Source organism: Cantharellus anzutake (assembly GCF_015039405.1).
Source record: "Cantharellus anzutake strain C23 chromosome Unknown EI90scaffold_162, whole genome shotgun sequence".
Classification (NCBI taxonomy): Eukaryota; Fungi; Basidiomycota; class Agaricomycetes; order Cantharellales; family Hydnaceae; genus Cantharellus; species Cantharellus anzutake.
In genome coordinates this window covers 76531-101162 of record NW_024067112.1, presented here as the reverse complement: position 1 = coordinate 101162, position 24632 = coordinate 76531, and the positions used below count along the sequence as shown (strand labels likewise).

Genomic DNA, 24632 nt, shown 5'->3' with positions numbered 1-24632 from the left:
ATATTTCCATAGTGTGGCCGTTATTTCTCCTACAATGTAGGAGAAAATGTGTGAGTCTGAATGCAGGCAGGGCTCAACTAGAGGGGATCCGAGAGCTCCGGTAGTGGACTGAAGCTTCTCCAGGAAGCCCGGGTCTGCTGGGTGGTACAAGAGGCTCTAAGAAGGATGCCGCCTCAGCGACTCGGAGGGAGCGCTGTGCCTCCATTACGTCTCAGTTAGTCCTTGTATTTCATGTGTCTGAGGTATCTTGTAGGAAGGGGTCAGGATTCACTCAGAGGGACTTGGGGTAACATTTAGTCGAGATTAGAACTGGGGAACTACAGGTTCTAATCTACAAGTATTTATATATGGAGGAATGGGAAGGATTTAGTCAAAGTCCAAATGATAATGGAAAACACCAAAAGGTGCTGAATGGTATCCCTGGTGGGGAACCGAGGTGTTGGGTCAAGGTGGGCGGAGTAAAAGGCCGGAGGATGAATGGGAACGAGAAATGGGTAAGAGGAAGTTAGCTGACTGAATGGAAAGAAGATGACAGTTGTACTATAAATGGAAGGTGACTAATATGTGATGATGTGAGTGGGGTCACTGGAGGATGCGGGTAGCTCTGAAGGTGGAGTTATGTATCCAAAGGATGTTGGGTGACTCCAATAAATGAAATGGGTGTGGGAATGGTTTAGAGGTATGTCATGGGATGTCGGAGATCCATTGGGAGATCAGAGCAAATCTGGAGTCTCCGAATGTTCCAACTCAGGACCGAGCTTCCAGGATGGGAGTGGCCAAGGTAAGGTGTGCCACAACCAGGCCGGAGCTGAGACATTTAGGAAGGAAGGTGACTGGGAGTGGGGAGTGATGGTGTAGGGGATGATGAAGTTGTTAGGAAGGTGTGATGTGGTGGGAGAGCACGGGGTCAGGATTCCGGGATATGACAATGACCGACAAATCCCGGGGCTCCGTCAGTGGCAAATCAATGCCAATAGGCGAATCCGCCAACCTGAAACCCATCCTAACCAGCCCCCAACCCAATGTCTGGCCCCCCTGTCCTATCGAGTGAGACTTGGTCAACAATCCGACCCTGGACCTTGCTGGCATTCCAACCTTACCTCCAGTTCCCGAGCCCTTGGTGCTCCTGGCATCCAGTCCCTCTAGTTCCTCTTGCCTTGTCTCCATCAGAACCACACCCATCACTCCACTATGTGGTCACAGCCATGCATTGCATCCAGACCTCCACCTGCATCTGAACATCTGCCCACCTCTGATGCTTCCAGTTGCCCTCCACACCCAGTGGTCAGGTCAACACTCCCACTCCCCTCAGGACCTCTGCTGGTCATCATGCTGTTTTTGACAGTACTGACAGATCAACTTCTGTTTTGTGGACTTGTGTTGGTGCCGCACCGACCCTGCTTTCCAATTTGCAGACTTGTATCGGCGCCGCATGCTGACCTCCACTTTTCCTCTGGCCATTTTGTCACTTGGCAATTTACCATTCATTCCTTGCCAAATGCCTTTTATTCATTCGCTTAACTTGCCAATATCAGCATTTGATCCACTCTCTATTGGCACTAGGTTATTGATCTCATTCAGTTATTGTTCTTCCCATCAATAACCCTTGCCACTTATTGTTTACTGATCCATTCCTCACTTCCAGTTCCTGGGTTCTTGTCCTTTATTTAGTTTGACAATCCCCACTTATTGCTGCACCGGACTGACTGGCCCTTCTATATTTCCTCTTGCTTATTTATATCTTGTAAATACTTTTGGGGACCTCAGTCTGAAATCAACTAGAGTACCCCCCTGTCTGGTCTGAGTCCCTCTTTCTGCAAAGGGGCTTCCCCCCTTCTGAGTCCATGCTCCTCCTATGGGCCCACTCCACCCACAAGTCATGTTTGAAGTTTGCTGTAAGTGTCAGTCCATAAATAAGGGATCTCCCCCAGATGTCAAGCTCAGGGCACAGCGCTCCACTTGAGTCACTGAGGCTGTGATCCCACTTTGCTAACCCTGAACAGCGCTTCCGGATGTGCTGCATATTTCCACCCACATATCCATGCATGCATGCTCCAACAGACCTCTGCAAACACCTCTGACCCTGACTTGGACAAAAACCTGCCCATCTCTGACACAAACCTCCAACCCTGCTGCATTTATGTCAAAGAAGTTCACCCCAACTCAGCAGGCATATTTTGCCTATGAACTGGAGGCTCTAGGCGTTCTAGAAGCGCTCACCAAATGGCTCAACGAGCTGACTGGTGGTCGGAAATTCACTGTGGTCACTGACCACAAGGCTCTTACATACTTCAAAGAGAAGAACCATACAGCACTGCATCACATTTGCTGAAGGAGAGAACGAAGGAAGGTCAGTTGGGAGGTTCAAACGAGACCACCACCAAGCTGTTCCCTGGTTCTTTAGTTAGGATGGGGAAGTGTACTAGTAATATTTGTTGTAGTTCTAGTACCAATCCGAGTGTTTTGGCTAATTCTATTTTATGGGTTAGTCTAAAGGTTTCTGAGAATTGACTTACAGATAAACCAAGCCCTGCAGAGCTGTTCCTCTATTGTAATTTCTTAGTTTGTCTGGGTGTAATTCTGTGTAGAGTTGTTTAATTTGGATTTTAAATCTTCTACTTGGTGAAGTTTCAAAGATTCTACTCAGTTAATGGATTTAGATTGTGTCTGGAGTGTCCCTTGAGTTTGTTTTACTTTTGCCTTATTTTATTGCTTGTCTTAACAGTAGCAAAATAACTGTTTTGTGTTTACACTTTGAAATCTGGAGTGTTAACCAGCTCTCCTGTTGAAATATCTACTTAATATTTCTCTCCTTAATTGCTGCCTTTTACTACAGTGGCAATCTTAACTGTATATCACTTTTTCGCGCTGGAGTGACAACCAGAAATGCTTGAGAAAAATAGTACTCTATTTTCTTACTTCTCTGAGGGGGGCAAAAAGTCGCAGAAAGGGTCTCCCTTCTATACTCCTTGGGTCGCCTTCCTTTTTCACGCTCTACCTCGTATTTACAGGATTTATTTACAGTGTATTTTCCTCAAACTGAATAAAAAATGAAATTTTCATGCTATAGTTCTACTGCACTCTGCTGCGCTGAACTGCGGCTCTACTGCAGTCAGACTGCACTTAGAATCCTTATTGTCCTTCCTCACCTAAGCTATTTTAATGGTTAATTAGAACTTGACTGCACTGCATTTGTCGCAGTTTTTATATTTCAAATTCCTCATATTTACCATTAAGTTTGCTATGACTCGGTCATTCTGAATTCAAACTTTGCATTACTTTGCGTATGGCTGCGCTGAGACCTTCAGATGATTCATTCTATTTTTATTCAGTAACATTTAGTTGACATGAGACTTGAAATGCTAAATGAGTGAATTATTCAGGTTTAGAACTGAAAGAAAAAGTTGCTAGTAGTCAAGAATTGCTCAAACGAATGTATTATAGCTCTCCACTTCATTAGAATATCGTTCCCTGAAATTCCCACCATGATCCGTTGTAGTTTAGTGGATTTCGTGGATTTCGTCCATCTCCCCTGATTCCCCTTTGTATTATTACATCCTAGTCATCCATATGTATTGTTCGTTGTTATAGTAGGTCGTCCTCAAAGATATCATATTTTATGTATTTTATTTGGGGCTCTGGACCTCTTGAAGCTGTCTTCCCATGCATTTTCAGGTTTCTAACTTCATGTCCTTGTATCCCATTCATTTCTGGATGGTTTTTCACGTTCTCGGTATCATAAAATTTCATTTATTCCCACCTTTCCAATGGTACTAAAGTTGTATTCTATTTCTTGGTATTCGTTGAGTTAGCAAAAGTTCGCGCGCTCATTCGGTAATCACGTGCATCGTTCCCATAGTCGTTCGTATGTGGGCACTGTTTCTGTTTAATTGTTCAGGATTTATGGTATGAATTGAAAGAGGGCTCACAGCTCTCTATGCTGACACAGCTCATGGGGGAAAACTCTCCCTAAACTCTACTTTCTCCACTAAACTCGCTACGTTCTTGATCCTTAACTCCATGTGGGTTCTCCAGGATTTCTGCAAGGTCCGGGCTCAGTGTCCACTACTCACTTGTTGTGAGCTAGACAGCTGCCCTTATTCCTACTGTTGGAATTCCACTCACTCACACCCACTTCTAGCGCGTCCTAGCACCTTAGAGAATTTTGGGGGAGGGGAGCACTTCTTTTCAAAAATCCGGTATGTACAGGATTATAAGAAGTAATTATTTTCAGAAATAATTGATGAGGAATATTGGTACCATATGGCACCTGGGTACCTTATTAGGCGAAATAATAAAAAAGATAACAGTAACAATACAAGAATATTGATCAATAACTGAAATGATGGCAAAATATGAAAATATATGAAAATAAGCGATTTCTCAATGGATTTACGGAATTAAGAGCCGAAATTGGAAATGTAGCTGGAGATAACTCTCACGCAGCCGATAAGCATTTTTACCAATTTATAAGACGCCGTAGGAACGAGTGAGGCTGGAATTCGGGTTTGCTGCTTGAGATTCCCATGCCCACACATGCCCGTGACCTGCCATGCCTAACTTAGAACTCTGTCAAATCTCCACCGATTGGGACGTTTTTGATACCGTCAGAATCGTACGAATTAGCACTATTTTTAGGAATCAAATCCGGACCAAGTCATCATGTGAATAGAAGTGGTTTTCTAATTGTGGAAGCGGGTATCCAAGCTGGCTCTGCATGTGGGCAATTATCCCACCTACAGCGTGGGTGTTTGTATCCTTCATATGGGCTTCCGTGATTTATTTCAGATTTTTCCCTCATGATCTAAGGTTGTTTTGTACTTTCTGTGCTTTGTTTTGACTGGGGTCTTCCTTATTTGGATGGAAATTGGTCTTCGTGATCTGCCAAAGTGTGGATCTCAGTTCCAACAGCCAGTTCCCTTTGCATCGCCACCCTCACGTGTCTTTAAACATGATGCAGATTTCTATATTCCCGTCATTGGTATAACTTCACAACGGCTGGACCGTTTGGGCTGAAACTTTGCATAACTATAGTTTCCTATTTATCATAATTTTCGTGTAACTTTCGTAGTGTGTTTTAAATATGGATCCTATGTAAATGTCGTCTTTTCCCTGAGCCCAGACTTTTGATGTCGCTCTTCCCATTATTGGATATCTCATTGATGCGGGATCCTTTTATTATGAAAATTTGGGTGGATTAAGATTAGATCCCTTTCTAATGAGCTATCAAGCTCGTCTCGGTCATTACTGCTTGTTCTTCATGCTGTAGGAGAAATAATGGCCACACTATGGAAACCCATTATGGAAATATGCCAGATAAATCACAAAACCTCATACAACAAGTAGATATGAGAAAATAGAAGGACCTGAATTTTAACGAATTTTACGAATTTTTACGAATTATTATGACTATATGCGATAAATCGAAAGAAAGAAAAATAGCAAAAATACTTCAAGCTTACCATCAACGAGACGGAATTCTCGGGGGAATTTATAGCAAATATTAAACCAAGAATTAGGACAATCGACCAAGATTTGACTATAAAAATAATCAGAGAACCTCCACGGAAACTACTTTCCCACACCCGCACATGTAGCCAAGGATGGAATACCACGGAACAAAGATTCCTCAGGAACTAATGCAAAATTCAAAGTCGTGTTTATAATAGGAAATGTAGATGTCCCCCAAACGGACCCAATGAGAGTAATTACAGGGGAAACTACCCATAAACGACGGAGATATGACTAAAACTCCTGCAAAACGAGGACAATGTCTAAAAGGCAAGCGCGAAGATTAACTAGTAACGACCGAGACAAGCTTGATAGCCCATTAGAAAGGAAGGGATCTAATCTTAATCCTCCCAAAGTTTCATAATAAAAGGATCGCGCGTTAATGAGATATCCAATAACGGGAATAGCGACATCAAAAGTCCGAGCTCAGGGAAAAGACAATGTTTGCGTAGGATCCATGATTAAAACATAAAACGAAATTTACACAGAAATTATTAAAAATGGGGAACTATAGTTATGCAAATTTTCAGCCCAAACGGTCCAGCCGTTGTGAAGTTATACCCATGACGGGAATATAGAAATCCGCATCATGTATAATGACATGTGAGGGTGGCAATGCGCAGGGAACCGGCTGTCAGAACCGAGATCCGCACTTCGGCAGATCGCAAAGACCAATTTCCGTCCAAATAAGGAAGAGCCCGGTCAAAACAAAGCACGGAAAGTGCAAAACAACCTTAGATCATGAGGGAAAAATCTGAAATAAATCACAGAAGCCCATATGAAAGAAATAAACACCTGTGCATATCATAAATCCTGAACAATTAAATGAAAACGGCTCCCACATACAAACGACTATGGGAACGATGCATGTGATTACCGAATGTGCGCGCGAATCTTTGCTAACTCAACGAATACCAGGAAATAGGACACAACCTTAGTACCATTGGAAAGGTGGGAATAAATAAAAATTCATGATACCAAGAACGTGAGAAAACATCCAGAAATGAATGAGATACAAGGACATGAAGTTAGAAACCTGAAAACGCGTGGGAAGACAGCTTCAAGAGGTCCAGAGTCCTAAATAAAATAGATAAAAATATGATATCTTCAAGGACAACCTACTATAACAACCAACAATACATATGGAGGATTAGGATGTGATAATACAAAGGGGAATCAGGGAATATGAACGAAATTCACGAAAACCACTAAACTACAATGGACCATGGCAGGAATTTTAGGGAACGATGTTCTAATGAAGTGGAGAGCTATAACACATTCGTTTGAGTAATTCTTGACTACTAGCAACTTTTTCTTTCAGTTTTAAACCTGAATAATTCACTCATTTATCATTTCAGTCTCATTTTAACTAAATGTCACCAAATAAAATTGGAATAAATCAGCTGAAGGTCTCAGCACAGCCATACGCATAGTAATGCGAAGTTTGAATTCAGAATCATCGAGTCATAGCAAATTTAATGGTATATATAGGGAATTTGAAATAGGTAACTGCGACAAATACAGTGCAGCCAAGTTCCAATTAACCATTAAAATAGCTTAGGCGAGGGAGGACAATAAGAATTCTAGGCGCAGTCTGACCGCAGTAGAACTGCAGTTCAGCGCAGCACAAGCACAGTAGAACTATAGCATGAAAATTTCATTTTTTATTCAGTTTGAGAAAAATACACTGTAAATAAATCCTGTAAATAGAACGTAGAGCGTGAAAAAGGAAGGCGACCCAAGGAGTATAAAAGGGAGACCCTTTCTGCGACTTTTCACCCCCCTTAGAGAAGTAAGAAAATAGAGTATTATTTTTCTCAAGCATTTCTGGTTTTCACTCCAGTGCGAAAAAGTGATATACAGTTAAGATTGCCACTGTAGTAAAAGGCAGCAATTAAGGAGAGAAATATTAAGTAGATATTTCAACAGGAGAGCTGGTTAACACTCCAGATTTCAAAGTGTAAACACAAAACAGTTATCTTGCTACTGTTAAAACAAGCAATAAAATAAGACAAAAATAAAACAAACTCAAGGGACACTCCAGACACAATCCAAATCCATTAACTGATTAGAATCTTTGAAACTTCACCAAGTAGAAGATTAAATCCAGATTAAACAACGCTACACAGAATTACACCTAGACAAATTAAGAAATTTCAATAAAGAAACAGCTCCGCAGGGCTCGGTTTATCTGTAAGTCAATTCCCAGGAACTTTAAAACTAACCCATAAAAATAGAATTAGTCAAAACACTTGGATTGGTACTATATTTACAATAAATAACACTAGTACACTTCCCCATCCTAACTAAAGAACCAGGGAACAGCTTGGTGGTGGTCTCGTTTGAACCTCCCAACTGACCTTCCTTCGTTCTCTCCTTCAACGCTTGCCTTTTAAACGTTGTCCTCATTTTCCGAGAGTTTTAGTCATATCTCCATCATTTATGGGTAGTTTTCCCTGTAATTACTTTCATTGGGTCCGTTTGAGAGACACCTACATTTCCTATCATGAACACGACTTTTAATTTGGCATTGGTTCCTAAGGAATCCTTGTTCCATGGTACTTCCATCCTCGGCTATGTGTGCGGACATGGGAAAGTAGTTTCCATGGAGGTTCTCTGGTTGTTTTTATAGTCAAATCTTGGTCGATTGTCCTAAATTTTTGTTTAATATTTGCTATAAATTCCCCCGAGAATTCCTTCTTGTTGATGCTAAGCTTGAAGTATTTTTGCTAATTTTCTTTCTTCCAATTTATTGTGTGTAGTTGTAATAATTCGTAAAGATTCAGGTCCTTCTATTTTCTCATATCTACTTGTTGTATGGGGTTTTGTGATTTATCTGGCATATTTCCATAATGGGTTTCCATAGTGTGACCATTATTTCTCCTACATCGCTGGCAAAATTTCTTTCACGGTTTCAATTGTGACATCATGTATGTACAGGGCCGCACAAACAAAGTGGCTGATGCCCTATCATGGTACTATGAATCCTCGTCAGACAAGGATGTCCACTATGACAATTACATGTCTGCAGATATACAGATTGCTAAAGAGGGCGACAATTTGCCCTTGGTGCATGCTGAAGAGGCACGAGAATTATTACACCTACACACATTAAGGATGCAGCGCATACAGCTGGCTGCATCTTGCTCTATCAGAGACATTCAGGACCCATGGGATCTTGAGGCATCCAAGCTTAATCCCCCTGACGATCATCAAGGGAGGAGGCAGACTCCTCCCCAGTTGCTCTCCGATTTGCTGAGGTTTATCTGCAACTTCGTGGGACCTCTAATCTAACGAGCGACTGGCACAACTTGTCACACATGACATTCCCATGGGGGTGTTGCCTCGTGTACGAGGCATGTCAGTTTTGTGCTGGTTGGAACTCTGTATATAAGTAACAACAGCCTCACCAGCTTGGCCAATAATTATAGTAATCTATACAACCCCGTTACATCAAATCTGCGCTTGTACTAGATGAGCTGGCCCTCGATAGCCACTATCCTCCAGCAGATTGAAATGTCCCCGCTACATGATTTACCTAATTTTCCCTGTCATATCCTGGACAGTGAGAGGGAAGAATATCGGGCTTCAGCTGCAGCAGTTAAATCTCCACCTGGCATACATCTCATTCTCAACTCCCTCTTATGTGCTTCTCGACCTACAGTCACAGAATGGGCAATCAGCATTTCCCAAGATGTACTAAGACAGGAAATCATCCGAGCATCAGACATTGAGTCAGGATTACATTTCAATGCTTCACATGCTTGCTCTGCCGACCTTGTGGGATTTGATCTTCAAGGGATTGCAGAGAAATGCTGCTCCGTTGACCTGGAACCTTGTCCAGATACTGCTGGATGCAAACTCAAGTATCCGATATCGCAGACGGAGGGGTTACAAGAAAGCCACTGACCCCGAAAGCCACCGCAACCGACAAGGGCAGTTAAATGAAATACCGATGGGTATTAGGAGTGGAAATGGAGGGTCAGATGAGGAGAATAATGATGCCGTTGATGCCGAAAATGGTGCATTGTTATCTATTGTAAGCAATCAGCATTGAAATGAAGTGCAGCTCACATTTGATACTAGAAAGGATGCGTCATTCTATCAATCCTTGCAAATAGTACGAATTCCCAGTGCAATGCCTTCCAAGCTGTCCAAGGATTCTTCTTAGAATCAGTAAACACACCGGAGCGAGTCATAAATGTGCTTGCCCATGGTGGATGGAGTGTCTCTGTGATGTCCATGATGAATATGGTGAAGTCACTAACAGTCGAGCGACAGAAAATCATACGTGATCTATCCAAGGATGGTCTATGTGCACTGGCATATGACAATCTTGATTTCGATTTCAAGCCAAAGGAGGCCACGTTAGAAAATCCTGGTACATTTGAAAGCATCACAACTGGTACTTTCATACCATTGGGACACAGCACAACACTGGATGACTTACGGTTCTCAGATGAGCTATGGAGGAAAAGCTCATTAAATCCGCAAGGCACAAAGGATGTCACTCCTTCGCATCTGCCATCACAGAAGTATATCCTAAAGCGAGTGGGAGAGTCAATCCCACACATAGAGCTGGCAATGCGGTGGTACATCAAGAGTGTAATTGTGGAGTACCTTCCTTCGTCATACAAGGACCTTCTTGGTCCGATGCCATCATCAAAGTGGATAGGTGTTGAGAAATCAACTCAGCAGCCAGCACGTGCAATGCACATAAAGGCATCAAGCAACGACGGGAACGTTGAGATTGTAGATAATCTTGAACACCAGCTGGGTACAAAAAGTGAATGGTATGACTCATACATACGTTTATGCCATGGTGACCTGGGCACACAAGAACGTCATGACAGCACAACATTCTTCCATGCAATTGAGAATAGTAGTCAGAATAGACTACAGTGGCTTGTGACAGTACCGGGGGTATTCCACATTCGGATGGCAGCTGTTGATGCCATTTGGAGAACACATATTAGTGGACATGCATTGCAATCAAATGAAGGTGGCACTTACAAACTGTTTCAAACCCTCCACCCTCGAGACTTCACAAAACTTAGTAGGAATCCAAGTTATCGTATGCTGAATGACGGGATCATGCACCTCATGACAGTGTGCTGGGAGCAGGTGCTTGGGAACAGCGATCTGCAAGGATTTTCTGAAACCGAACCGGCATGGGATACAATCGATGATCTGGCACATCAAATCTTTATCAAGCACTTTGCAGGAAACAACTTCAATGACTTACAGGATCTACCCAACTCCGAACGCGATAGGAGGCTGGAAAATCAGCTGCTGTTTAATCGGGATGGGCTGATGTATGTGTTACTAGCCCAGGCATCAAACACTGGAGCAGTTGGTTTCATGAAAGATCTCCTATGGATATGGGTGCCGATGTTTTGCGCATGTGGAAAACATAAGTATGTGGCACATCTCTCCAAATTCCTTCGAGATTTACGCGACACTTGCCCTGCAAGGCTGAGCCATACTATCAAAATGCATTGGTTGTGCAATCCAACAGGCATGCCCGATGGGTTTAGAGGTGTAGACTGGTGGGTAGAATTGAATAATCTCTATACAAAAGTGCGTCAATGTAGATATCATACCAAGATCAACTAACAAGTAACACTCCCCAGGTAATTTTTTGTGGCAAAGGCTCAAACCGAACCTTGACACACATAATCAATCAGTCTTCACTGATTGACACATATCGCTCAGTTCACACAAATATTGAGAAGAATTTCGCTGTCACACCTAATAGCACTCGGCACACTCCAACTAACATGGCCAATACACTCCAGGAACTATGCAAGAAAATCAGATCCTACCATTGCCATTCCCTGGTCCCAGGCTCACATGTTGAGGCCGAAGTACCAGATATTCTTAACGATGGGCTAGCAGAGTACTATCGGGTGAATTCCAAGGAGGTCGATCTAGAAAAAGGGGATACAGAGTTAGGGGCCTTAGAGATGGATGATCTTGAGGCGATGTGATGTGATGTTCCTAGGAAGAGCCCATTTAATAATGAGAACAAATAGGTCAAGGAGAGATGTGGCGCAAAAAGGGAAATTTGGCACTTGCCGTTCCTTGTTTGTCTCTGGGAAGCACATGCCACCTCCCCTGCCTACCCCTCCCTTTCCAGCAAAGCCTCACACTGCAGAACAGCTACAGCTTGACAGCACAAGCCACTTTGGTCAGAGACCTTGTCGATGGCAAAGTGATATTGCATTCCAACTGGTTCATCGGAGAAATTTGGTGTCCATTTCTGCTACAGGTTCTGGGAAGAGCTTTATCTTCTGGCTTCCCATGCTATATGAGAATGGACTCACGATAATTGTTGTTCCATTGAAGAACCTAGGACAGCAGCTTGCTGATGAATCTTCTCGGAGGGGATTCTGCACTGTGTCAGTGACAGCAGAGCTGTTGGGAGAGTCACTGACATTGCTCGAAGTATGGGAATGAACTTACATTAGGTTCACAAAGACTGATACGTAAAACCTAGGAGATCAAGTGCCTGCAGTTCCGAACAGTTGTCCTATCTCCTGAGCTAGCAGTCGACCCACGCTTCATGCGCATCTGGAATGAACCAAAAATCAAGAAAAAGATAAATCGCGTAATTATTGATGAAGCCCACTGTGTCAGTCAGTGGGGAAGAGACTTCCGATCATCATATTTACATCTCTCCTGCCTGCATGCCGTCCTGGGAGAAGTATCCTGGTATTTGACATCAGCAACACTTCACTCACATGTGCTCCAAGACACCCTCCGTATAATCGGGCTACACCGGAATACTATGATCTACTGTCGTTCCAATGATAGGCCAAACATCCATCTCTGTGTGCGGAAGATGAAGTATTCTATCACTTCTCACCTTGATCTTGCATTCCTTGTGCCACTGAATCCTGAGATTGACAACTCAGACTGGGTCAGACAAAATATTCCGCAATTCCTCATCTACTGTAACTCACAAGTGGATGCTGAAAGTACGGCACTCTTCTTACGAAGCCGCATACCAGTGCATGCTCGTCATCGGATTGTCTGGTATCATTCAGGGATGTCAGATGCATTTAAAAAGGAGACGATTGAGGAATATGAGAGGGGGGGAATATTAGGCCTCTGCTGTACAGACGCCTGTGGGATGGTCAGTAATTTGTGTACAAGCTCGCCAATGTGGTCTGAAGACTCATCTACAGGGTCTTGATTTACGTCGCGTCAGAATTGTTGTCCAGTACCGACTCCTGAAGAAAATTGATGCCATTGTACAGCGTTTTGGGCGCGCAGGACGTGACTCCTCAATCCAAGCAACTGCTATCCTCCTGGTTGAGAAAACGTACTTCAGTAAGCCGGAATTGGATCATTGGGCTTCAAGATTTGAAGATATGCCTTTGACTGTCCCTACAAAGCGGAAAACGGTAGATGAAGCTACAGTCAGTCCCCAAAAGCGGACTGTCCTCGGAGAAAGAGGAAATACCCCGGCCATAGACAAAGTGATTGAGGACACACTGAACGCCGAAGCAAGCCCAGAAGAGCTACAAGCGTGGGCTGAAATGAGCATTGACCCAGATGACCAGGCACCCAAAAGTGGTGAGGGCGGCAGAACCGATGACGACGCAGAAGAAAGGAGCGATGAGGGAGCTGAGGATGGGAAAGTCAGCACAACTGATCAGCATCAAGGATTAGCTTCCGCTCTGCCTGAACGCCAAGAAACAGGGGTGAAGAGCAGGAGCACAGCAAAGAAACCTTCCCGCAAGCGTAAACCCCCTTCAGAGGAGCTGGATTGCCATCTTGCTGCCTTTGTCTATAACTCAGTACTTTCAAATTGTGACCTTCTGTCAGGGCACACCTGCCTGACCCCACTCCACCCGGTCCGACCCCACCCGATCTGTTACAGGAATGGAGTCTCTCACAACCGTGTCGACTGAACATCCACCATGGCAGGTCCTCCTTCTCCATATCTTCCCTTCTCTTTGTTACCTTCTCCCCGCTACCCCCCTTTCTACATGTTCACTCTGCGCTAAGCTTTCCCTTATCGGGTTTTGGTGCTGGCTGGAATATTTATTCTATTTCACAAGACTTCTTGCGATCATTTCTTATTCAATAGTTAGCGTCACGTTTATGTACGGCAAGAGCCGAAAAGACGGAACCTAACGAATAACACACCACCCTCTGCTGTGCAACAACTGTAAACCTCCTTGTGCCAACACTGTATCGTCTGTGTAAGATTGTGTATGTCTCGGTCATCGTCTATATGGGTCATCCCTGCCGAGGTTGATGACTCTAGCCACGGATCATCGAGTTCGTGCATGACTCAACTCAGGTATGCGCGATCACCTTTTTCTGCGACTCATGTCGTTTGCCCAGGTACTGGGCCCGCCTCTGTCTCACCTTACGGTGAGCATCTGGTTAACTCTACGGACGTATGGGTATACGATACAAGCCTGCTCCCTTCGTCGCCGGTACACTCTCGTGAGCGCCAAGTAGCTGTCGAACCCACCACATGTCGTTCGACCTACGAACGACTAACTCCTCCATCACTGGTACGCTCTTACGAGCACCAAGTATCCGTTGACACATATACAGACCGTCTGCCAGATGAACAGTCTCATACCTCGTTGCCGGTACGCCCAACTGGGCGCCAAGTATCCATCAACCTAGCCTCTGGCAGCTCCCTCAAGGAGCTGGAACATCACTCGTTGCCGGTACACCCAAATGGGTGCCAAGTACCCGTCAATCGATTCTCAGGAAGCTCCCTCAAGGAGTCGTTATCTCACTCGCTGCCGGTATGCTCCCTCGAGCGCCAAGTACCCGCTAGCCCTATGTCCTCGACTAGTCTCGTTCAGGACGTTCTCTCAACCTGTGATCCTATACACCCACGCACGGTACGCTCATGTAACGAGCGCCAAGTATCCGTCGTAGCAGGCTCCCGTTCACCGCGAGGTATCAGCTTTCTGTCAAAAGCTCCATGGCCATCGGATAATTCTAATTGCATGACTAAACCGCCCTACATACATGAGGTGGACGATTCTAAGTCGTCTATAAGGACGGAAAGATGTGGGTTACCCTCAACCCATTTCTTTAACACGATCCCACTATCCTCACCCGCTGCCCCCATCCTCCCTCCTCCTTTCTCTCCTCCTTCCTTTCCCTTTTCCTTCTCCTTCTTCTCTCCTTTCTTTCTCCTCTTTCCTTTTCTACTACACGGACGACTTCCTTGCTCGATGTACCATTAACACGCAACACGCCCGGACCCGGACACACCGGGTGATGCCCTACACACCGGATGCCCCCAAGACCTCTTACAGAGATACCCGGGCAGACGCAGCTGTGTGCATAGATGACGTGGCACTCCCCACGTGACCTCCAACCGCATGTACATAAACACAGCCTAAGTGGGAACTGAGAAGCAACCTTCTTCTCACACTTCCCACTTTAGTCTAAGTGGCCAGGGACCCTTGCCTGCTTCGGGCCCGTTGTTATGCATGCCTGTGCCCCACCCTGCCAGGCCCTCAGCCCCGGGCGGTATACCCAGACGCTCTCGACCCCAGGTTGGTCCCTGACACCTTTGCAAAGGTTGCCAACGGAAAGTGCTTGATTTCCTATATGAAAACAATTCAGTTGGTGAGTATCTATTGCTTCATTTGCACATACCATGGAAACTGAACCCATGTGAAGCTAAGGAGCCATTCTGTTGCGAACGCTGTACCCACCATCCACCTATGTCATGCTGTGATCTCTGTGACTCCATTCACACTGAAAAGATGCACACTGCAGATCCCATCCCAAAATCCACGCGCAACCCCAACAAAATCAAAATTGATGAAAATCGGCAACTGACACCACTTGATGTGGAGCTTGAGCATAGGCTCAAAGAATTTCGAGTGAAGCTTCACACCGAGTGGTGGAAAAACATGGAAGATCATTTCCTTGGGCCGCACATATTTCTCAACCGCTCACACATTCGACTCCTCTGCAACCTTGCAAGTGCGGGACCACTGACTGTCAGGGCACACCCGCCTGACCCGGCTCCACCCGGCCCAACCTGACCCGGTACCCCGCCAGTCCACCCTTCCTTACCCCCTCCCCCTTTCCCTTCTTCCCCCTCATCCTCCCCTCCTCAGTTTCTCCTTATCTTACTTCTCCTTTATTCTCTCTTTATTCTACATGGACGACTTTCTCTGTATCAATGTACAACTGACCCATCTGCAGTGCGCCCACCATGTACCTGGCCTGGGCACCTCGGGCGACTTCCCGCTGTGCCCAGCACGCGCGCCTGCACCGGATACCCTCGGGATCTCCCACGGAGACACCCGGGTGGTTACGGCTGTGTGCGAGGGTGACGTGGCATCCGTCATGTGATCCAAGCCGCATGTATATAAACGAACCTGAAGTGGGAACCGAAGAAGTAGCCTTCTTCTCAACTTTCCACTTCAGGTAAGTAGTACAATATTTCTCCTTTAATAATAATAACAACTTTCCACTTCAGTCTAAGTGGCCAGGGACCACTGTCCCACATCGGGCCTGTCAGTACGCACGCCCGATCTGCCCCCCGCCAGGCTCTCGGTCCCGGACACTATACCCGGACCCCCTCGACCCTGGATGAGTCCCTGACACTGACCACTGTTGACGATCTTTGTAATAACTTCAAGTGGAATTGGATGGATGACCATGGTACCACTCTTCTTGGTATCATTCACAATGTCTATGGGCATTCGCCCCCGGCAGCGGTTCTTCCGGACAGCAACAAGATCTCAGAAGTGGCAATCACATCGGATGACCATTCTGCCATGTCTCATGTAGCCAGTACTTCTTCTGATTCCAAACCTCGTGCAAAGCCACGAGTCAAAAAAGGCCCAGGTAGTCAGTGATGCAGCACTTGTCAGGGTTTCAGTCATAATAGTAAGTACTTGGGGGTCGGCAAATGAGGGAAGATGTCCGAGAAAACATAAATCTCACGTGATGCTAAAATATGGCCACTGCGCTTCACCCGAAAACCATTTCATTTGACTTCACAACTTCTATTAAGTGTTGGTATAATTATTGCATGATAATAACATTAAAATGCATATATGGTATGGGAACCCATTTTAAAATAGGTTTATACATAACTATGGGACATCGGAAATGTACGAGCCTTTCTCATGCATCTGGGAGATTCTCAGAAATCCTAGTGGCCAAAATCTGTTGTAGTTTGAGTTGTCTCTTTTGTTTCAATCTTCACTCTATAGATAGTCATGTGACTTTGGAGTCGACTTTATCCTTTCTACTTATTGTATCTAGGCTAAAGTCTACTCCAGGCAAGTCTTCCTGTATATTATCCTTTCTACTTATTGTATCTAGGCTAAAGTCTACTCCAGACTGCCCCAGGGCTGCTCACCTGAGTTACTACAGGTTATGAGCCCAGCCCATTAAAGGGCTGTTTCGAAATTTTCACTTTTGGGCTGAAAACTTCATCTTGTCATCAAACTTCTATCAATTCTCAGCTCTCTAGTGCTCTAGCCAACTCTTAACAGCCCCTGTCAACTTGAATCTGCCATAGCGCCCTGGGTTTTGCCTCGTTCGACGCCTAAGTCTGCCACGTCATTAGTCGCGCGTCGAACTCTAACACCACAAAATCTCGCATTAATCGGATCTTTCGTTCCTCTGATACAGACCATTCTCTCTCTGGTCTTGATACTGCTCTAGCTCGTCAACGCTTCCACGAATCGCTGTCGTCTTTTGCCACGTCATTCTTCATTCGTCGAGCTTTAAGCGCCCAGATTGTCGTATCGATCGCATCATTAGTTCCGCCAACACAGACAATTCTTTCTCTGGTCTTACTACTTCGGTAGCTCATCAGCGCTTGCACAAATCGTGTCGAAATTTATACCACATATAGCGCCAACAACGACCTTTCGTCTATCACGTTTTCGAACCGATCGAATTACCCATTCTTTCGAAAATCGTCCTTCAACATTATTGTGACTTTTAAAACGCTTACAGCACCTCAACGGGTTCACAGATTGCTCTAAAACCAATACACATTGTACTTCGCTTGACAATCTATCATCGTTCCCGGTTTCGCGACAATCGCACCATTTCCCCACCTGCTACAGTGAAATCTTGTTTTTCAACAAAGATTCACTCTAGTTATCTCATTTCTCCATCAATCGTTTCGAAATTGCTGCAAACGCTAGATCGATTGACAATGCCTCGTCGCTTTAAGTTTCACACCAATCGCTCAACTTGTTCAAATTCTATGAACACTTCTTCCACCCCCTCTCCTGTGTTGTCTCTACACACTGCTCTCTCTGCTCCTCCTGTCCCCATGCCAAATTCCTGGATTGCAGACACTGGTGCCACCTCACATATGACTCCACATCGTGAGTGGTTCAATCAGTATTCACCCTGCCACACCCCAGTCCGACTTGCAGACAACAACATTATCTATGCTGCTGGGGTTGGTACTATTGTCTTCACTCCAATCATAAATGGCATCCCCTCACGTCCAATTGAGTTCTCAAGTGTCCTCCATGTTCCATTACTCCAGAACAACCTCCTCTCAGTCCTCCATCTGACCAAGAAGCACAACTTTGAGGTTGTCATCAAACAGTCAACTATGACCTTCAGGCAGAATGGTGAACTCCTGTTTGAGGCAGCAGTGTCTGATGGCAACACTGGACTTCTTATTGGATCTACAACTGTGCAGTCTGCTCTTAGAGCCTCCTCTCTCTCTCCTGAACTTTGGCATCGACGTCTCTGCCACATTGGGAGAACTAGGCTGAAGGAACTATTTTCTGGATCTTATGTGAAGGACTTGGACATTGGAACCCCTCTCTCTACCTCTCCTCTCCCTGACATCTGTGAGCATTGCCTAGCTGGCAAACAACATCGCCTTCCTTTCCCTGATGCTGCCTCCAATCGGAGATCCAAACCTCTTGAACTTGTACACTCAGACCTTCATGGTCCTATCTCAGTTCAAACTCCCCAGCAGCACAGGTACTGGATCAGCTTTGTGGATGACTACTCTCGCTACAGAGTCATCTATTTGCTCCAGAACAAGTCACAGGCCTTTGCTGCTTTCAAGGAGTTCAAGGCTCTTGCAGAAAATCAAACTGGTTTTCAGGTCAAGGCACTTAGGGATGACAAAGGGGGGGAATATATGAGTAGGGAGATGGACCAATTCTTGAAGGAACATGGGATTATGAGGGAACATACCACCAGGGGGACCCCACAGCAGAATGGAGTAGCAGAGAGGACTAATCGAATATTGGATGAAGGGATTACTTCCATTCTGCATGAGTCTCAACTTCCTGGTTCTTTCTGGGGGGATGCATTGGCTTCCTTCCTCCATGTCTTAAATCGTTCTCCCACTTCTTCCCTCAAGGACATGACTCCCTATGAAGCCTGGTTTGGTTCCAAACCATCTCTCTCCCACCTTAGAGTTTTTGGTTGCCAGGCCTATGTCCATGTCCAGAAGGATAAGAGGAAGAGTTTTGAGCCAAAAACACATAGAGGTATTTTCATTGGGTATCCAGCAGACTTCAAGGGTTGGAAGGTTTATGACTTGTCAACTGGCAAGACTGTGATCTCAAGAGATGTGGTTTTTGATGAGCAAACCCTGCCTGGTATTGGACCTGGTAACCTCAAAGACACTTATCACCCCTTACACTTGAAGCCAGTGCCAGAGTCAGGGGGAGATCACTCATCCAGAAATTTCTTTACTCCTCTGTCTGACTCTATATCTGACATTTTGACTTCTGACACTGTCTCCAATCCTCCACCTGTCCATCGCCCTCCTTCTCCTCAACCACCACCATCCATTTCTCCCTCTCCTGCACCACCCTCTCCTCACCCTTCATCCTCTCCATCACCTGGCCCTTCTACCCTTCGTCGTACAACTCGCTCCAATGCTGGGAAGCCACCTGGTGAGTGGTGGAAAGTCAATCCTACCCCATCACCTCCTCCTAGCAAGTGGGATGCAAGGGAGCCAACTCCAGATGTCCAATCTGACTCAGACCATGATGGCTCTGATGAAGATGACTCTGATATGGCTGCCTCTGCCCTGCTGAGCAAGTCCCTCTCTAAGGCTCTTTCACAGGAGGAGATGGTTGAATTTGCATTCTCCACTTCAACTGTTGAGCCTAAGTCTATGAAGGAGGCCAAGAAACGTGATGACTGGCCATTGTGGCAGGAGGCTGCCTTGAAGGAGTACACCCAAATGCTGTCTCATGACACATGGGAGTTGGTGCCACTTCCAAAGGGGAGGAAATCTGTTGGTTCCAAGTGGGTTTTTAAGATTAAGGAGAACTCAGATGGGACTATAGAAAGGTACAAGGCTAGGATCGTTGCTCAAGGTTTTTCCCAGAAACCCCACCTTGACTACACAGAAACCTTTGCCCCAGTTGCCAAATTTGCTTCTCTTCGCTCTCTCCTTGCCATTTCAGCCATTGAAGATTTGGAACTTCACCATATGGATGTCTCCTCTGCCTTCTTGAATGGTGATCTGGATGAGGATATCTATATGACTCAGCCTGAAGGTTTTGTGGAGCCTGGGAAGGAGCACTTGGTATGTCACTTGAAGAAGTCACTCTATGGCCTGAAGCAAAGTCCAAGGCAATGGTATCAAAAACTCCATGAGACTTTTCTGGATCTTGGTTTCAAGAGGTGCCCAAGTGATAATTCTATCTGGGTATGGGGTAAGGACAAGGTGAAAGTGATCATTCCAGTCTATGTGGATGACATTACCCTTGCCTGCAATGACTTGGCAGTTCTCAACAAAGTCAAGTTGGAACTCCAGACAAAGTTTGAGATGAGGGATCTGGGGGAGCTTAGTTATATCTTGGGATTGGAAGTTCACAGGAATCGTTCCCAACACAAGATTTGGCTCTCTCAACACAAACACACTTCTGACATTCTCAATCGTTTTAATCACCAACATTCCAGACCCCTTCTCACTCCCCTTGATCCTTCCATCACACTCTCCAAGGTTGACAATATGTCTAAGGAAGAAAAGGATTACATGTTGGGAGTGCCATACTTGAGTGCTGTTGGTAGCCTCATGTATTTGGCTATTGGGACCAGGCCTGATATTGCCTATGCAGTGGGGTTACTAAGTCGCTTCAACTCCTGCCCAGGCAGAATTCATTGGGAGGCCATTCAGAGAGTGTTTAGGTATCTCAAAGGCACTTTAGATTATTGCCTTGAGTTTGGGCCATCTCATTCTGGGGGAGTCTCACTTTCAGTTTTCTCTGACTCTGACTATGCTGGTGACACTGAAAAGGCTTGTTCCACTTCTGGATATGCCACCTTTATTGGTTCTTCATGTGTCAACTGGTCTAGCAGACGTCAAGATGTTGTGGCCAAATCCACCACTGAAGCAGAGCTCTATGCTGCCAACTCTGGAGCCTCAGATGGAACTTGGATGACATACCTTCTTGAGGAACTTGGATATCCCCAAAATACCCCTTTCCCACTTCAAATGGATAATGAGTCCACCATCAAAGTTGCCAAGAATCCAGAACACCATGGGAGGATGAAGCACATCAACACCAAGTATTACTGGATTAGGGATCAGGTGGATTTGGGAAAGTTGAAGATCCAATGGGTTGCTTCAAAGGAGAATTGTGCAGACATCCTGACTAAGGCTCTTCCCAGAGACCTCCATCAACATCAATGTTCCTTGTTAGGACTTAGAAGATTAGAGTTTGATTGAGGGGGAGTGTTGTAGTTTGAGTTGTCTCTTTTGTTTCAATCTTCACTCTATAGATAGTCATGTGACTTTGGAGTCGACTTTATCCTTTCTACTTATTGTATCTAGGCTAAAGTCTACTCCAGGCAAGTCTTCCTGTATATTATCCTTTCTACTTATTGTATCTAGGCTAAAGTCTACTCCAGACTGCCCCAGGGCTGCTCACCTGAGTTACTACATATTGTAAACTCTGAAAAGGGTGGCCACACCAGGATTTGAACCCGGGTCCATCCAACATATATTTGGAGGTGATAACCACTACACCATATGGCCACAGCAGTTCTCTAGGAGATTGCATCAACCAATAGGAGGCAGGTCTATCGTACTGCAACAAAATCTGCGTTCACACCCATAGAGTAATTGTGCCAAGTTTGAAGTCAATTGAAGAAGTGGAAAGGTACATTCCACTGCTCTGAAGCTGAGATGGATGCGGGCCCTAACCCAGTGAAACATATGTCGGTACTCATATAAAGACTAAACCGAAAAATAGTCCAATGTTATTATAATACTTCTTGAAAGTTTTGGGCCTCCACTTGCAGTAACCACTAATTTATGTGGGGATGCAACAAAATACAGCCTCATGGACGAGGAATAACTTTTGAACCAAGTAGAATTTGAAAAATCTGAGTGGCCAAAAGTTAGGTAAATAACACATCTACCACTATGCCAAAATTTGAGGGAAAAGGAAGGGATTGAAGGTACATTTGGAACTCACCTTTCCCAGAATGTCCGGACAGGCGCAAATAGGGATCACGTGTCAGGGTTTACCGATGCGCGCTTGCCCAACTTGACTCTGGCATCTTCTCTTTCTGGCTAGACTGACTTTGGACTTGAAACTCAACCCCCCCATACCCCCTTACTAAATGCCAAGGGATAGAGCTGCTTGGAAGTATTCCAAAAAAACAATTTCTTCTCCCCAAACCCGACAGATTAATAAAGCTTGGAGGACTGGTTTGGATAAACGACAGACAGAGGGGGGAGGTCACATAGTAAACGAGAATGTATGCCCAGGACTATCCACTCGGAGCCGCAGAACCTTTGGACCAATGACTGGGACTTCCGCTGTCCAGCCACCATTGATGTTGCCGCGTGTTAGCATGCAGGCTCATGGAGCTAGACTGGCTGGGAACCAGTCAGGGGAATCAACAGACGAAAGTGCTCATAGATTGAGCAAAAATGTGCAGACTAGAGTCTCAGTTCAAACACGCGAAATTCTTGGATCCATCACTCCGACTGCTGAGCTGCTATCACCATCTTGGCATACCAATTCGAATGTCCCTGTCCCAGTGCCTACACAAATAGAGTCTATTTCCCATTCCAATACTTTGGGGGGGACAATTCCTCGCTTGCACAACAACTTGACGCGCACCGATACCTTCATCCCAATGACAAGGACATCCCAAGGGTTGGGGTCTTTAGCAGTATGAATAATGAAGAACAGAAAGAGGTACTCACACGGATAGCCAGCAAGTATTATCCTGTGTAGCACTCAGTAGTTGACTCAATATGGGGGACGGGGGGAAAGAATGATGATGATAGCTCGATGTTGCAATGGCCCGCACGGTTTTAAGTGGCTAATGAACAAGAACAGATATTGGACAAATGGGATAAGCAAATAGGGTGGGGAAACTGCTGCACATGGAACGGCACAGCGTAGTGGGGTGACAAAACTCGGAGTGGGACAAGATGCAGAAAGGGGACCTAAAACGATATCGCAACGTAAAATGCATACCAGAACATCATTATGTCTTGGCTTCCAACACTGCAACAGCCCCAGCACCTGGAAGGATGGAGAGTGATGCGACGCGATCATGTTTGGCACGTCCATAGTTCAATCACTAGAATCCCCATTAATCTACTCATATTTGCATGGGTTTAATCATCTATCCTTACAATCTCCTTACTTCCAAAGTTTTAACGTGGTTTCCAACCTAGAGACGAGGGGTTTGGAAGAGGAGGACCGTCTGGCCACGATCGGGGCCAGTTTTGCTTATGTAAGTGTCACAACATTACAACGTTGGTTGCCGACCCCCAAAGTACTGCATTACTCCTCATCCCTAGCATATTGATATATACGGTGTTCTAGAGTCTAATCCGCAATGCCCTAAGAAGGTGCCTGCACCTCCGCTTGCTAGTTCAGACCCCCCCCTGTTCAGCCCCCACCAAGCATCACTCATGATCCCACCCCAAGCATAAATTCACTCGAACATACTGTAATTCCCATACTGTCAGGGCACACCCGCCTGACCCGGCCCCACTCGGCCCCACTTCACCCGGTACCCCGCCACCCAGTCCTCCCCTACCTCCTTCCCCCCTTCTTCTTTCTTTCTTCCTCCATCCCACTCTCTCTTTACTTATCTCACCTTCTCTTTATTTTCTCTTTATTCTATACGGACGACCTTTCCTTGTATCAATGTACCATTGACCCACCTGCAGCACGCTCACGACACGCCCAGCCCGGGCGCCTCGGGCGATCCCCGCTATGTCCAGCTCGCGCGCCCACAGCGGACGCCCTCGGGATCCCCCACAGGGACACCCGGGTGACTACGGCTGTATGCGAGGATGACGTGGCACCCGTCATGTGACCTAAGCCGCATGTATATAAACATACCTGAAGTGGGAACCGAAGAAGTAGCCTTCTTCTCACCCTTTTCCACTTCAGGTAAGTAACATAGTATCCCCTTTTAATAATAATAACACCCTTTTCCACTTCAGTCTAAGTGGCCAGGGACTGCCTCCTGAGCCGGGCCCGCCAGTACGCACGCCCGCTCCACACCCCGCGAGGCTTCTAGTGTCGGGCGTCTCACCCGGGCCTCCTCTACCCCAGACGCGTCCCTGACACATACCAAGACATTGCTGTATAACACTAGTCTTTGTTATACAATTGATGACGCTGCACATAAGCCACAAACACTTCAATGCTGGCATAACGCATACAGAGTTCCAACCAGCGCAAGACTGACATGCCTCGTACATGAGGTGACACCCCTGTGGGAATGTCACATGTGACAAGTTGTGCCAGTCGCTTGTTAGATTAGAGGTCCCATGAAGTTGCAGATAAACCTTGGCAAATCGGAGAGCGACTGGGGAGGAGTCTGGGGAGGAGGGAGCTTTCCCTCAAAGATATACTGCTGCCATTGGCAGAAGTATGTCCCCATGTAGAGGACAATGCTTTCATCATGAGTGTGAAAGACGGCTACTCCAGGCATGTTGCATGGAAAGGAATCCTCGCAAAACCTGAGGAGTTCCAGTTCTCAATCATTGATGGCCTGATTTCTCATCTGAATGATTCAAGCAAACCACATCTTGTCCTCCCTGAATCCATTCATCAAGGGGAGAGGATTATGGGCATCATGGTCGAGCACACACACAGAATTCTTGGTCACCTCAGTGCCAA

At 45.6% G+C, this 24632-nt stretch overlaps 4 protein-coding genes and 1 non-coding gene across 5 annotated transcripts; 4 read left to right on the top strand and 1 right to left on the bottom strand.

The window, feature by feature from the left end:
• Positions 1-9597: 9597 nt before the first annotated feature.
• Positions 9598-9933, top strand: EI90DRAFT_2876305 (uncharacterized protein; the record flags this gene model as incomplete). The annotated part of the gene is made up of 1 exon (XM_039053884.1): positions 9598-9933. A coding segment is annotated over one exon (336 nt), but the record flags the coding sequence as incomplete, so codon positions are not given.
• Positions 9934-10221: 288 nt separating this feature from the next.
• EI90DRAFT_2949270 (uncharacterized protein) lies at positions 10222-11501 on the top strand (the record flags this gene model as incomplete). The annotated part of the gene is made up of 2 exons (XM_039055382.1): positions 10222-11091; positions 11145-11501. 2 exons carry the CDS (start codon positions 10222-10224, stop codon positions 11499-11501), a joined length of 1227 nt encoding a protein of 408 aa, XP_038908378.1.
• Positions 11502-11616: 115 nt separating this feature from the next.
• On the top strand, positions 11617-12845 carry EI90DRAFT_2949278 (P-loop containing nucleoside triphosphate hydrolase protein; the record flags this gene model as incomplete). Its single annotated transcript, XM_039055383.1, has 3 exons — positions 11617-11958; positions 12011-12649; positions 12702-12845. Coding segments are annotated over 3 exons (1125 nt in total), but the record flags the coding sequence as incomplete, so codon positions are not given.
• Positions 12846-21435: 8590 nt separating this feature from the next.
• Positions 21436-21508, bottom strand: EI90DRAFT_t284. The gene has a single exon. It is a non-coding gene; the product is annotated as a tRNA-OTHER (tRNA).
• Positions 21509-22096: 588 nt separating this feature from the next.
• On the top strand, positions 22097-23223 carry EI90DRAFT_3091540 (uncharacterized protein; the record flags this gene model as incomplete). Its single annotated transcript, XM_039062395.1, has 1 exon — positions 22097-23223. A coding segment is annotated over one exon (566 nt), but the record flags the coding sequence as incomplete, so codon positions are not given.
• Between the last annotated feature and the right edge of the window lie 1409 nt (positions 23224-24632).